The sequence below is a fragment of the Pimephales promelas genome, chromosome 17 (genome assembly GCF_988280905.1).
Source record: "Pimephales promelas chromosome 17, fPimPro1.hap1.1, whole genome shotgun sequence".
NCBI lineage: Eukaryota > Metazoa > Chordata > Actinopteri > Cypriniformes > Leuciscidae > Pimephales > Pimephales promelas.
Window position 1 is genome coordinate 9003701 of NC_142785.1, and position 12545 is coordinate 9016245.

Sequence of the window (12545 nt, forward strand, 5' to 3'; positions counted from 1 at the left end):
TTTGAACGTAAACATTTTTTTTTTTTTGCAAATACCACTGCAAATACCATTTCCTGGGTCATTTAACAGGAAGGAATTCAAAAACGAAAGAATAATTTGAATATACCAGCGTTCTTCTCCATTTGACTTTGACAGGCTTTCACATTTTATCTGAGGGTTTAGTCAGCACACCTCAAAAATGATGCGAGACTTCCACCTGTCTTCTGAATATCTGCCTCATTTTGGGAAATTACATTTTAAAGTTTACAAGCAATTCACATCTGGTTAATTAGAAGGTACCCTATTTCGCCAAGCTACCCAGAAGTTGTTTCTGAGAACTTACATGGTGTTGCTCTGGGTGATTTAGGGCTCTGGTGTGTTCCCATTTTCATCCTATACAACAGTCGTCTGCAAATTAAGGAAAGATACAATATATAATTACAATATAACGTTTCTCTTCGAAGAATCATAGCAGCAGAATGTGAGAATATGTGTCCTCAAATATGTACTCAAAATAAATCAACTGTTGTTTTAAAGAATTTCTCTGAAGCATTTAAAGTCCCTGTAAAGGCAATTCTACAAAAAAGTTCCAAACACATTATAAATGTTACATATGTATTGCTAAAACATATTACAAAGACTGTGAACTGTGAAGTACTGAAATGTGGAGTTAGACCGTTAAACAGTTTTTCACCATTGCAATTTTACGGATTGTTTGGGCGGGGCTAAAACAGGGCTGGAGCCCATGAGCTCCTGGAGACGCCCCTATTTGATGACGCACAGAGTCTGATCTCTCCCCAACACACAATAACACTCCCCGAGCACATTCGCATTCACCGCTCAATCGCGAGTGACTACAGCTGAGCCTACAGTTTGCTACCTAGCTATGCCTTCGACACGGACATGCATAGGCTACCTGTATGTGATCATGTACAAAACAGATCGGTATCTTCATTTAAATTCCCTAAAAACGATCACATCAAGAAGAGGTTTTAGAGCGCCAACTTTGATGAAAAGCTGAGGATCACCGCCAACACCCGCCTCTGTAGTGATCATTTTACACTGGATAGTTTAAACTTTCCTCAGAGACAACTGGGATTCACTGATAATCCGCTGTTACTGGTGAACGGGGCCGAAATGACTATCTCCCGCCTCAGTGTTCATCCTCCCATCGCGAAAGCAGTTTCACCTAATATCACCGTTGACAGCTTTTCGCTAGTGGGCGTGGTTTCAGCACAGCCAGCGGACACGCCCCCAGCGTTTGAGAACAGATTTAACTGCTCATTTTTTCAAGATTTTGATAGCTTATTTTATGTACTTGCCGGCTTTTTTATCATTCAAATTTGGCCGGGTGGCTATTAACACATTTTTCTGTGGTGTGACAAACTCAGAACACATAGTTAATTTTGACTTTACAGGGACTTTAATCTAAAATATATATCTTTCAATGAAGTACCACATTAAACATTGCAGGATGAGGCTACTCTGATTATAAAATCGACCAATCAGAATGGATATTTGAAGAAGGCAACATACATTTTTCACAAAAAATGGAATTCCTTCCCTATTAAGATCAAATCAGTTGTTCTTTTGAAACCAGTTTCAATTTCACTAAGAACTCGCTGTGACGTGGGTGTCAGAAATACTGGTGATCATCTTAAAAAGTTTTTTTTTTTTAAAGCATTATTCCTCACTTTTAACCCAGGAGGCCCCTAAGGGGCATTTAAGGAACACCCAGATTCAGTCATGTGACAATGTGCACCTGAAACACATCTCACTGTAGGCAAGGGCATGGTTAGCTGGTGCCTGCTTACATCACAGGGCACCACAACTTCCAATAGGAAAATTCAACTGCAGTAGCCACCGCTCAACCTGAAGAGGGCAGCACTCAAACATTTTTACACCATATATTGTAGAATTGAAACATTTTATACCCAAATTTCCACAAAATTAAATGAACAGTAATAATAAAGCCTAAGTCTTAGAGATTATTAAAAAAAAAGTTGGTTTAGTTTTTACCCTTTAATGAAATGTATTTTGAAAATATTTTGCATACCTGAAGCTAAAAGAGGTATGCAACATATGGTGTAAAACACCATATTCATTTATTTTTGTTCAGTTTGCACATTTTCGAGTTGTGAAAAAATAATCCAAAAACGTATTTCTGGTTGAACCGTATACCTGAAAAGGTAGAATTTTGCAATGTTATTGCACAACATGTTGAACAATATGTTAAGTTTTGGGTAATAAAGCAAGCAGATATAAAACCTGCAAATAACTTTGTAAGTAAACCGAAATTACGGTGTACTTTCTGTAGTGTACCTCCATGTAGGTATTAGGTAACAAAATGTTAAGTTTTGGATAATAAAGGGGTAACAAGCAGATATCCAAGCAAATTATTTAAAATGTAATTATTTTAAAACTATCAGGTACCTATTCTGTTAATAGCCTATATTCCAGGCAACAATTGTATGTCTGTTGTATTTAAAAGTTATTATCAAATTTCTGGCAAAATATGCTCTTGTGCAATTTCAGGGTAATTTTGACATCTGTGTGTTGAAAATTAAAAAAAAAAAATCTCTCTCTCTCTCTCTCTCTCTCTCTCTCTCTCTCTATATATATATATATATATATATATATATATATGTGTGTATTCATTTTCAACCCACAGATGTCAAAATTACTTGTAAAATTGCACAAGAACATATTTTTAAATACAACAGACGTACAATTTTTGCCTGAAATATATTAACAGAATAGGTGTCACAGTGTCTGGTTGTGTTTCCCTTGTTTATCACTAGAGTGACTTCAGTCATTTGACTTCATTTCTCAGCATTCTGTCTGTCACTGTCACTCATCAGGTCATTGCACTCAGCTGTTCCCCGTAATCACTGTTCCCAGCTGTTCTTTGTTAGTCTTGTTAGATATGTGTATATATTACCTGTCTGTGTTAGTATGTGTACAGAGTCATTGTAATTTTTCCCACACTTCTGTTGGGATTTCAAGCTTGGTTCTAATATTGATGTTTTCTTGTTTTTGTTTTGTATTTGAATTGCCTTATTAGATTTTGACCCCTGCCTGGACTGGATTGTGATTTATGGATTACCCAATTAAAAGAACATTTTACTGCAATTGGATCTGTTGTCTCTCTTCTGTGTGTCGTGACAATAGGTACCTGTTAGTTTTAAAATTATTACATTTTAAATAATTTGCTTGTATATCCACTTGTTACCCGTAGACAAACGGGTCGGCACATACGCCTTATTCACGGCAGCGCCATCTTTGATTTTTAATGAGAATGAAAGCGAGGCTGTGAGGGATAGACTTGCATCTCTTCAATGGGCTGTATTGTTATTTAATGTGTTTTCGGATTGTTCTGCTCATGAAACACTGGAAAAATATCTTTCCAAGAAATTTCAGTTGACAAAAAACTCCTGACAATGTAAATTGTGGAAAATTGTAAGTAATCTAGGAGCTTTATTCAGCTTTTTAAAGCGGATGCCATTGGAAACACGGTAAGTCTATCCCTCACAGCCTCACTATCACACCTGTCATGGCGCTGCTCTGAATAAGGTCTATATGGTTCGGTTGCGGAGAGTTCGGGTGAGATAGTGGTTTTCTAACATTGACTCCTGTATAATGGAAATCATTATGAACATCAGCTATGCTAATTATTTCCCATCTGCCTTTTTCTTCTGTTATCTCGGGACGTGAGCGTCCCGAGAAAAATGGCGCTCGTCAGGTCCAGTTTTGTATCCAGCCTCTCAGGGATTTCGGATGCCCCAACGCCTGTGATGAGAAGACCAATGCCTGTGAAGAGACGACTCAACGCCGGCGATATGTTTTGGCGCCGTTTTATATATAAACAATAGGTAACACTTTACAATAAGGTTTATTAGTTAACATTAGTTAACTACATTAGTTAGCATGAACTAATGATGAACAGCTCTTATACAGAATTTATTAATGTTTGTAAACGTTAATTTCAATATTTACTAATACTTTATTAAAATCTTGTTAACATTAGTTAATGTGCTGTGAACTAACATGAACAAAGAATGAACAGCTTTATTTTTATTAACTAACATCAACGAAGATTAACAAATACTGTTACAAATGTATTGCTCATGGTTAGTTCATATTAGCTAATACATTAACTATTGTTAACTAATGAACCTTATTGTAAAGTGTTACCAAACAATATTTATATTTCATATTTACATATAAACAATATGAATGTTAGCCAGAGGAGAACTGGCCCCCGACTGAGCCTGGGTTCTCCCAGGGTTTTTTTCTCCATCCAATCTGATGGAGTTTTGGTTCCTTGCCACTGTTGCCTTGCTTTTGGCTTGCTTAGTTGGTGATATTTTATATTTAATATTTAACAATATTATTGATCTGTGTTGTACTACTTTCATGTTATCACTGTGAAGCTGCTTTGATACAATCTGTATTGTGAAAAGCACTACATAAATAAATGTGACATGACTTGACTTGACTTACCCCTTTATTACCCAAAACTTAACATATTGTTCCTTTATACCTACATGGAGGTACACTATAATTACAGAAACGTTCACCGTAATTTCGGTTTACTTATGCAGTTGTTTGCGGGTCGTAAAATAAAGGTTTACCATTTATTTTTATTCAGTTTGCATATTTTCGAGTTGTGAAAAAATAATCAAAAAAAAATGTTTCTGATTAAACTGTTTACCTGAAAAGGTCACAGTTACTGTATGGTCACTGTGGTTTTGAAATATGTGGCAAAGTAAATAAAATTCAAAAACTATTACTTCTGAAAAAGTTTTTTTTTTAAACATATCTTCACAGAAAAGTTACAATTTTGAAAATGTTGTGGAAAAGAAAATAAACAGAAAAAAAAAACAATTATCTAGCGAGAAAACTGACTTTTTTTCAAATGAGAAATAAAAGCCCAGTGTGACATATGTAACATAAAAATATGTATCATAAACACCCAATGTGACATATATGTAACATTAAAGATCTTTGACTGTAGGAGTGGTTGTATTTAAGTTTTAAGTAGTCCATTTAGTCTGTTTTATATGCCCCATAATTTTCCTATAAGGGGAAATTAGTTCGGGTTCTTATGGGTTAATGGGTTTAACCTATGCTTTATCAAACCTGTTTGTAATATACCGGTAGATGACAGTAGAGAGACAGACTTCAAATGTATCCAAATAAATACAAATGACTGAAGGATTGCAGAAGGGAAAGAGAAACAAATCATGATTACACCCCTGAAAACGTCTCAGTTACGTATGTAACCCTCATTCCCTGAGTACAGGGAATGGAGACGTGTCGTCGGGGAGTTCCCTGACGAATTGGGATCACGCTAGGGAGCCTGATTACCTCTGATAGAATTAACAACGAGCCAATAACCATTGGCATGCAATCTTTGCATTCCGCGAGCCGCCTACAAGCGCGGATATAAAAGCGGAAGTAAACATTGCATAGACGCTTCTCGCTGAGTCCAGCCCTCCGCGAAGGTACAACAACATGGCGAAGGGATGACACGTCTTCCCGATCCAACGAGCCAACCCAAACCACCGGCGTACCCATGGAGGGGCAGCGAGGTGGAAAGCAGCGACCCGGCTCCAGTGGCAAAGTAGCCATTGGAAGCGGGGTCTGGGCGTGAAGTTCACCAGGAACCTGCTTCCCCTGAGGGGCAGATGGCAGAGAGAGCCCGTGGGCTTTCTGCTGCGGGCCGCCCCGTGGGGAGGGGAGGGGAAGAGGCGAAGCACGAGGCCCTGCCTCATCGTAAGCTGGTCTCTGCCCCTCCAGGCCCAGCCGCCGACAGGAGCGACACAACCAAGGAAGCCTCGCTGCTATCTGTAGACTGGGAAGAGGGGAACTAGAGCGATGCTGCTCGGAGACAGCATCCACTGCCGTTCGGACCCTCTTGGGTGGAGGAGACCGTGTGCCCGCCAGTCTCCACCAAAGATGACCTGCTCTATTATAGACCTTTTGGCTACCGCTGACCGTGTGGTCAACGGCGGAACAGCCAAAAAGTTTTCCGCCCGGCCCTCCCCAAGGGAAAAGGAGGTGTGCAGAGACACCCCCCTGTAGAGCAGATTCCTGGACCTCCCTCAGATTGCCCGAGTCAGAAAAGCTTCCCTCCCTTCCTCTTAAGGCAAGGGGCCGGGGCTTCTGAGCAGGCTGGGCCGTCAACCTACAACCAGACTTCCGGCCTCAAGGGTTGAAAAGCTGCGCTGGAGGGGGAGCTGGTGCCGGAGGACGGCCTCAGCGACGGGGAGCAGCCGGATCTTGTATGGCCACAGGAGACGGCCCCTGCACAGGGCATTCCGCACAGCTTTCGACTGCTTCTGGGCGGCGGAGAACTCCTGAGCTAAACTCTCCACTGCGTCGCCGAAGAGGAAGCGGTCTTCGGACACAGCTGCATCACGATAGACCGCTCCACTGGGGGGATTCCTTCATACCCATGCGCCGCTCCGCTATCAAGGGTGGTGAGGAAGGAGGAGCGAGGTTGTCCCCGCCTAAGCGCCAGGGGCGCCGACCAAGACTTCCTCAACTCCTCATGCACTTCGGGAAAGAAAGGAACTGGAGCGGGTCATGCCGTTTCCCCACGGCCCGCTCCAGTTCCTTTCTTTCCCGAAGTGCATGAGGAGTTGAGGAAGTCTTGGTCGGCGCCCCGAGGCACCAATCATCTAGCCGCGAAGGTTCGGGACCCGGTGGAGGGTTCCACGCAAGCCCGACATTCGCGGCCGCCCGCTCGAGCATAGCGGCCATTTCCGGGTCAGGCTCCACCGACGTCACCACACCCGAAGGGGGCAGCGCCGTAGAGTCTTCACCAGAAGACCGCTCTTCCTCCAATTCAGCGATCGATATCTGATCCTCAGAGGGCGCGCAGAAGGAGACAAACGGAACCGCCTGACGGGGCTCCGGCCGCTCCACCGGAAGCGCCGACGGCAGCGTGCAACTAGAGGCATGAGGCGCCCGACAGGATCTTTCACCTGTCGCGTTTCTCACAGTAATCCTCTTTCGCTCACCAACAGGAGTCACCGAAGTGGCTGTGTGCTGAACTGAACCCGCAGACGAACTAGACCGGAGATTATCTGAAGGGACTCCCCCATGTTTCAGGGATCTCAGTCTCGAACGTAGCATCGAGAGAGTCATATTCCCGCAATGAGAGCATGACTCATTCAAAAACGCCACCTCCGCGTGCGCTAAGCCCAAGCACAAGAGGCAGTGTTTATGGCCATCTTCCTGAGGGAGAGATCGACCACATCCAGAAACGCACGGGTGACTTAACATCCTGAAAAAAACGCAAACACACCGTGGAGCTCTTTTAGAAGGAAAATAAAATAAAAATGAAGAAGAAGAAGCACTTTGAAGCGCTGAAGCACCGCGGTATCAGCGCGGCAGACACTTCCGGGTGAAACTGCAAGCCCTTGTGCTGCTCTCAGTCGTGTTGATCACACAAGCGCCGTCACACCAGCAGCCGTCAAAGAGTCTTTTTTCTCCATCTCGTTTCTTTTCAAAAGGTAAGGAACAGCAGCACACAGGCACTACTGAGAGGCTCCGAAGTAAAAAGCGTCTATGCAATGTACTTCCACTTTTATATCCGCGCTTGTAGGAGGCTCGCGCAAAGATTGCATGCCAATGGTTATTGGCTCGTTGTTAATTCTATCAGAGGTAATCAGGCTCCCTAGCGTGATCCCAATTCGTCAGGGAACTCCCCGACGACACGTTGGAGTTCCCAGGACGAAAGGGAACACTTTTTGTGGACCACTGCATGTTAAAGACAGCTGGTCTATTAGGGACTGCTGATGGTAAATAAAGGATAACTGTTGACATGATTTTTGTTGTGTACCTCTCCTGGAACTGTCTTGAAGGAACAAGGCCGGCACGCAGGTTGCTGTCTCCCACTCTTTTGGCCTGCCACCACGTTGGGTCATCCTGGCTCACCACCTGAAGGATGTCCCCACATGTGAAAGGCAGTCCTGCCTCCTGGCAGGGTGTAGCCTTGTCTTCATATGGCGTGTAATTGAACAGGGCTCTTAAATAAACCTTAGAGAGACATAAAATAACACTGCATACATTACTGCAGCAGCTGCTATTTATTCTGTCCTATGACTTTCAAATAATGTGATCACATTTACCTTACTCTCACTGAATCTGTCCTCCTCCTTAATGGCAGGTATAATCTTCAGAGTGATCGAGCCCTGAGACTGAGACTGAAGCCGAACAAAAATAATCAAGGATAATAAATCACGTAAATGCCTTTTCAGATAAGAAATCTTAAGGGAATGACTCAGCTTTTGTAAAACAAAAGAGGAATAGTGAACACACCAGAATCTGGCTGATCTCCTCAGGACGTTTGTGTATAATGAGATTTCCATTGACCTCTCTCAACTCATCTCCAACATGCACCAGACCTGAAGGAGAATTCAGTCAAGAGTCATCATGGTGCATTTAAAATACAGTTGGATCCGAAGGTCTGATACTAAACGCATATTTCACATTCTAATTTAAAGTGTAACCAATTTTCAGCTGCTTTGTATTGTTACAATCTTTGTATTGTTACAATGTGGTAGTAGTATATGTAAATAAACAATGTTTACTTGTAGCTATTCCGTGTTACCTGAACTGAAAAAACTCATATTTATTTTTTCAACTCCAGGGCTTTCGGTAAAACTACAGATAATGCTTCTGCGTTTTTATATCCCTACACAGACAGTTGGATGGAAAACTTCAAGCATTTTAAATGAATTTATTAACTGGTTGGAATTTAATTCAATAGCATTTATCCTGAATTACAAACAAGAGAAATACCTGGATGCATGGAAATGTTTCTTTAGGTCCAAATAACAAGACACGCTATTAGAAGTTGAGAGAAAACTGCAGGAATTTATTAAAAGTTAGAATGTAAAACTCGGTCAAAACAACTGCTATATGTTCCTCTAAGGGGAGCTGTACTGCAAATGCTGTGGAAGCTTTTTCTAAATTCACCTTTGGATAAGCCCCGCTCCCCTTTTACTGTTACTGTTACTCCAGTTACTGTTGCTACGTCCGTCAAACTTCATCTGGGCTCTGGTTTGGTATCAACATGGATTATGCTGTGACAGCTCTTCCTGCTGAAATGTTATCATAATTTTATAAAGCAACAAATAAAGTGTCCGATAGAAGTAGGCAAAAGGGGCTGCAATATGCATTCGAATACTATATTCAAGATATACAGGTGAAACGCAAGAAACATCAAGGCATCCAAATAGAGGCAAAAGCATAACTTTACCGGTCACAGTAAAAAAATAAAACACCGCGTATCCTACTAATCGAGACGGAGGCTGGGACTAACAATATCAGGGAGTAACACTGTTCATGCAAAGCTGGGTAGGTCTCTATTCACTTCTATAATTGTTATTACAAAGCAAACGGACTACACGAGTATAATGTTGTATTTATTAGCAGCGTGTGCTAGTGTATCAACAACTGGTATGAGAAACGAAATCACCTAAAACATTATAAAACGGTCTAGTATAACTTAACTGTAAGGTTAGAAGCAAAAAATATGTGCTTGTTGATCTTTGTGGGGTTTAGCTGACTGAGGATGTCCACACAGTTTAATCCAAAGACGACACTTCCTCTCTGGGAAACGCGTATCTGTGTTTCAAATGCCCCAGGCACAACGTTAACCATATTTTTGATAAAACTACGATGGTAATAGCCAGCCGAGACCAAAAATATGAGACGCCTGTGTTGAAAGTCAATGGAGCGCTGTGAAAGAGTGTCGGACCTCTGTGGGAGCTCGTTCTTGGCTGCGCTGTGATTGGTCAATCTACATTCTAGGGCGTGGTTTAGCCAAAGGCGAATTGTTGCATTTCAATAGTAAGTTTTGTTTTTTAGTTCTGTGAATAAAACCAACATCTAAATGGTGGTTCATCTAGGAACCAGTAACAAGACACACCCATTATGGTTTTAGATGTATTTTACATGGATTTAATAGCACATTTAAATATCAATAGGATTTTTTCTGCATCACTTATGAAACTAAATCCAACTGAAAGTAGTTATTGTACTATCTATTGTTAAGACGCCCTTTGGATTGAATTGTACACAAATTTAATATTATGTGTTTAACCAAAATGATTGGTTCACATCTCTGAATTTCACAGACAATTGACCTTTCAGCCCACCAGAATGGGCAGGGCCGACTGCCTATATAGACCATTTCACAAGATGTAAACAACACTGGTCCAGAAGCACTTCCTGTTTCAGATTTTTAACACTACATAAAAGCTGGGATAAAATACAACCAACAGAACATTTAAAACTGAATCAAAAAGTTAAACAAACATCTTTAAGATGTTTTATTTACATGTGAAATAAAGAAAACAGTTACAAACTGAAACAGGAAGTGCTTCTGGACCAGTGTTGTTTACATCTTGTGAAATGGTCTATAGGTCGCACTGAATGGCCATCCATGAATCAGATGGGTCAAGTAATAAAAAAATAACATTCTGATTAATGACGGATGTGTTGCGGCTGGATATGATAACTGGACTAAACAGTGAACATGTTTCACTCTGTGTGTGTGTGATAACAGTGACATCCCAGTTTAAGTTTCAAGTGAGTAAAGCCTGTGTTTATGCCATTAAGAAATAAAATTGTCAAATAATTTTTGTTTTAAATAAATGTTCAATTAAAAGCAGCATTCCTCAGTGAATTATGTCACCATTAGAGTTGGCGCATCAGCAATCTAGTGTCGCATAGTCCACTTTTGAAGGTGAGCATTCATTTATCATCACGCCTAACACGTAAGAATAATTGTAATTTGACCACCGGGTGTGGGTCGGGTGCAGATATCTAAATCAGAGAAATTTATTGGTGCGGGTGAGTGGCGGGTGGATGATTTGCTTTTGGTGATGTTGGAGCTGATCCGCACATCTCTACTGACCGGAGTCTGAGGGTATAGCAAGTCTAGAAACATTAGGTTAAAGGGACTTGTAGGTTAGCGATATTGGGTCCACTATCCAATGGGAATCGTAGCTGGCAGTCCCTTAGAGCGGCCTCCGATGCACACAAAAAGCTGCTCCAATTGCCTGAATTGGCTGGAGTGCTCAATGTACACCATAAGGGCCGAGACCTGGTAGAGGGGGTGTGGGGGGAAAGGGGAGAGCAGAGAGTGACATAATCTAAAGGGCGTGTAGAGCACTTTAGGGACATAGCCTCATCTGGGTTTAAAAGGACCATCTTACTGTTGTTAGGCCCAAACTCAAAGCAGTAAGGGTCCATTGAGAGAGCCTGCAGATCACCAATTCACTTGAACGATGCCAGAGCCAGCATGAGAGCAATTTTTAGTGAAAAAGGCAGAAAGTTGGCTGTCGAGAGTGACTTAAATGGAGGACCTCTGAGTGCCCTCAGAACAATGGACAGGTCCCAGGAAGGGACTGAGTAAAAGTGAGGCGGATTTAGCCTCCTTGCCTTACCCTTAAAAGAACACAACACTCGCGCCACACTCAAGGTGGGATGCAGGCCTTCAACCAGTGGTGTAGAGGCCGCATGTATAACAGGCCCAAGGGAACTACTGAGGAGGCAGCTGCCAGGAGGCCCAGTAGCTCCTGAAATGTTTTTAAAGGGAGGTTGCTCCCTGGTTTGAAAGCCGTCGCTAGCTACTGAATTTTCAGGGAGCGACCCGGCAAGATCCAAACCTGCATGTCAGACGAGTCGAGTACTCCCCCCAAGGAAAGCAATGCGTTGGCTGGGTGACAGCGAGTTTTTTCTCAGGTTGATTCCAGGCATTCTAAGTGGTTGAGGAGCAGATACCTGTGAGCGCACAGCTCCTCCTTCGATTGGGTTAAAAGCAGCCAATCGCCGAGGTAATTCAGGATGCAAATTTCCCTCTGTTTCAGTGGGGTGAGAGCTGCATCCATGTATTTCGGAAAAGTGCTCGAAGTTAGACACAGTCCAAATGGCAGGACTGTCCATTGATAAACCACCCTCTCAAACGCGAATCTCAAGAACTGTCTGTGATGGGGGTCTATCTAGATGTGAAAGTATGTCCTTAGATCCTTCAAATGCACTGATAAAAACAATCCCCTGGGCAAGGGGCTGAAAGAGGATTTGTTTCAAGGTTAAGTGTTGTGTTTATCAGAATATCATTACATTCTATGGAGCAGTGGAGATTTCTTTAAGACTGCAAGGGAAGCTCAGCTTCCCCTATAATGTCAAAAAAATAATGGTCAAATGTGTAAAATTGTGTTAACATTTTATTGAGTAAAAATGCGTTAGAACGCGGTAATCTCGAAGACGAGTTCGTTCAGAATAAGCTACAAATAGCAGGTCGGCTGACTTGATCTCCTTCTCATGCATACCTGTAGCGCGTCACAGTGCATGCATTTTCCTATGGCATTTCTCCGTTGAAGCTCGGCGTCCATTGACTTCAATGGGGCTGCTTTGAACAGTTTTTTTCAGTGTTGTTAAACTAGACGGTCATTGGATAAATGCTGCGATTATGTCCCGCCCACGGACGCCGGGCGTCTCTGGGGTGAATAGGGAAGTGGGCTGGCCTGGCGTCCGGGCGTCCG

The 12545-nt window shown here is 42.3% G+C and overlaps 1 protein-coding gene and 1 long non-coding RNA gene across 7 annotated transcripts in view; one reads left to right on the forward strand and one right to left on the reverse strand.

Annotated features, from left to right (window-relative positions):
• The window catches only part of mpp3b (MAGUK p55 scaffold protein 3b), a 113584-nt gene that overhangs the window by 43985 nt on the left and 57054 nt on the right, over positions 1-12545 (reverse strand). For all 6 annotated transcript variants that reach the window (XM_089121875.1, XM_089121873.1, XM_089121877.1 and 3 more), the window contains exons 8-11: positions 8311-8396; positions 8121-8195; positions 7832-8028; positions 323-387 (exon numbers count right to left, since the gene is read on the reverse strand). In XM_089121875.1, coding sequence (XP_088978001.1) covers positions 323-387; positions 7832-8028; positions 8121-8195; positions 8311-8396 — 423 coding nt within the window. The remainder of the gene's footprint in view (positions 1-322; positions 388-7831; positions 8029-8120; positions 8196-8310; positions 8397-12545) is intronic.
• Positions 1-12545, forward strand: part of LOC148971454 (uncharacterized) — a 53284-nt gene that overhangs the window by 33137 nt on the left and 7602 nt on the right. Inside the window, exon 2 of the long non-coding RNA XR_016147022.1 lies at positions 8159-8233. This is a non-coding gene — a long non-coding RNA (uncharacterized LOC148971454). The remainder of the gene's footprint in view (positions 1-8158; positions 8234-12545) is intronic.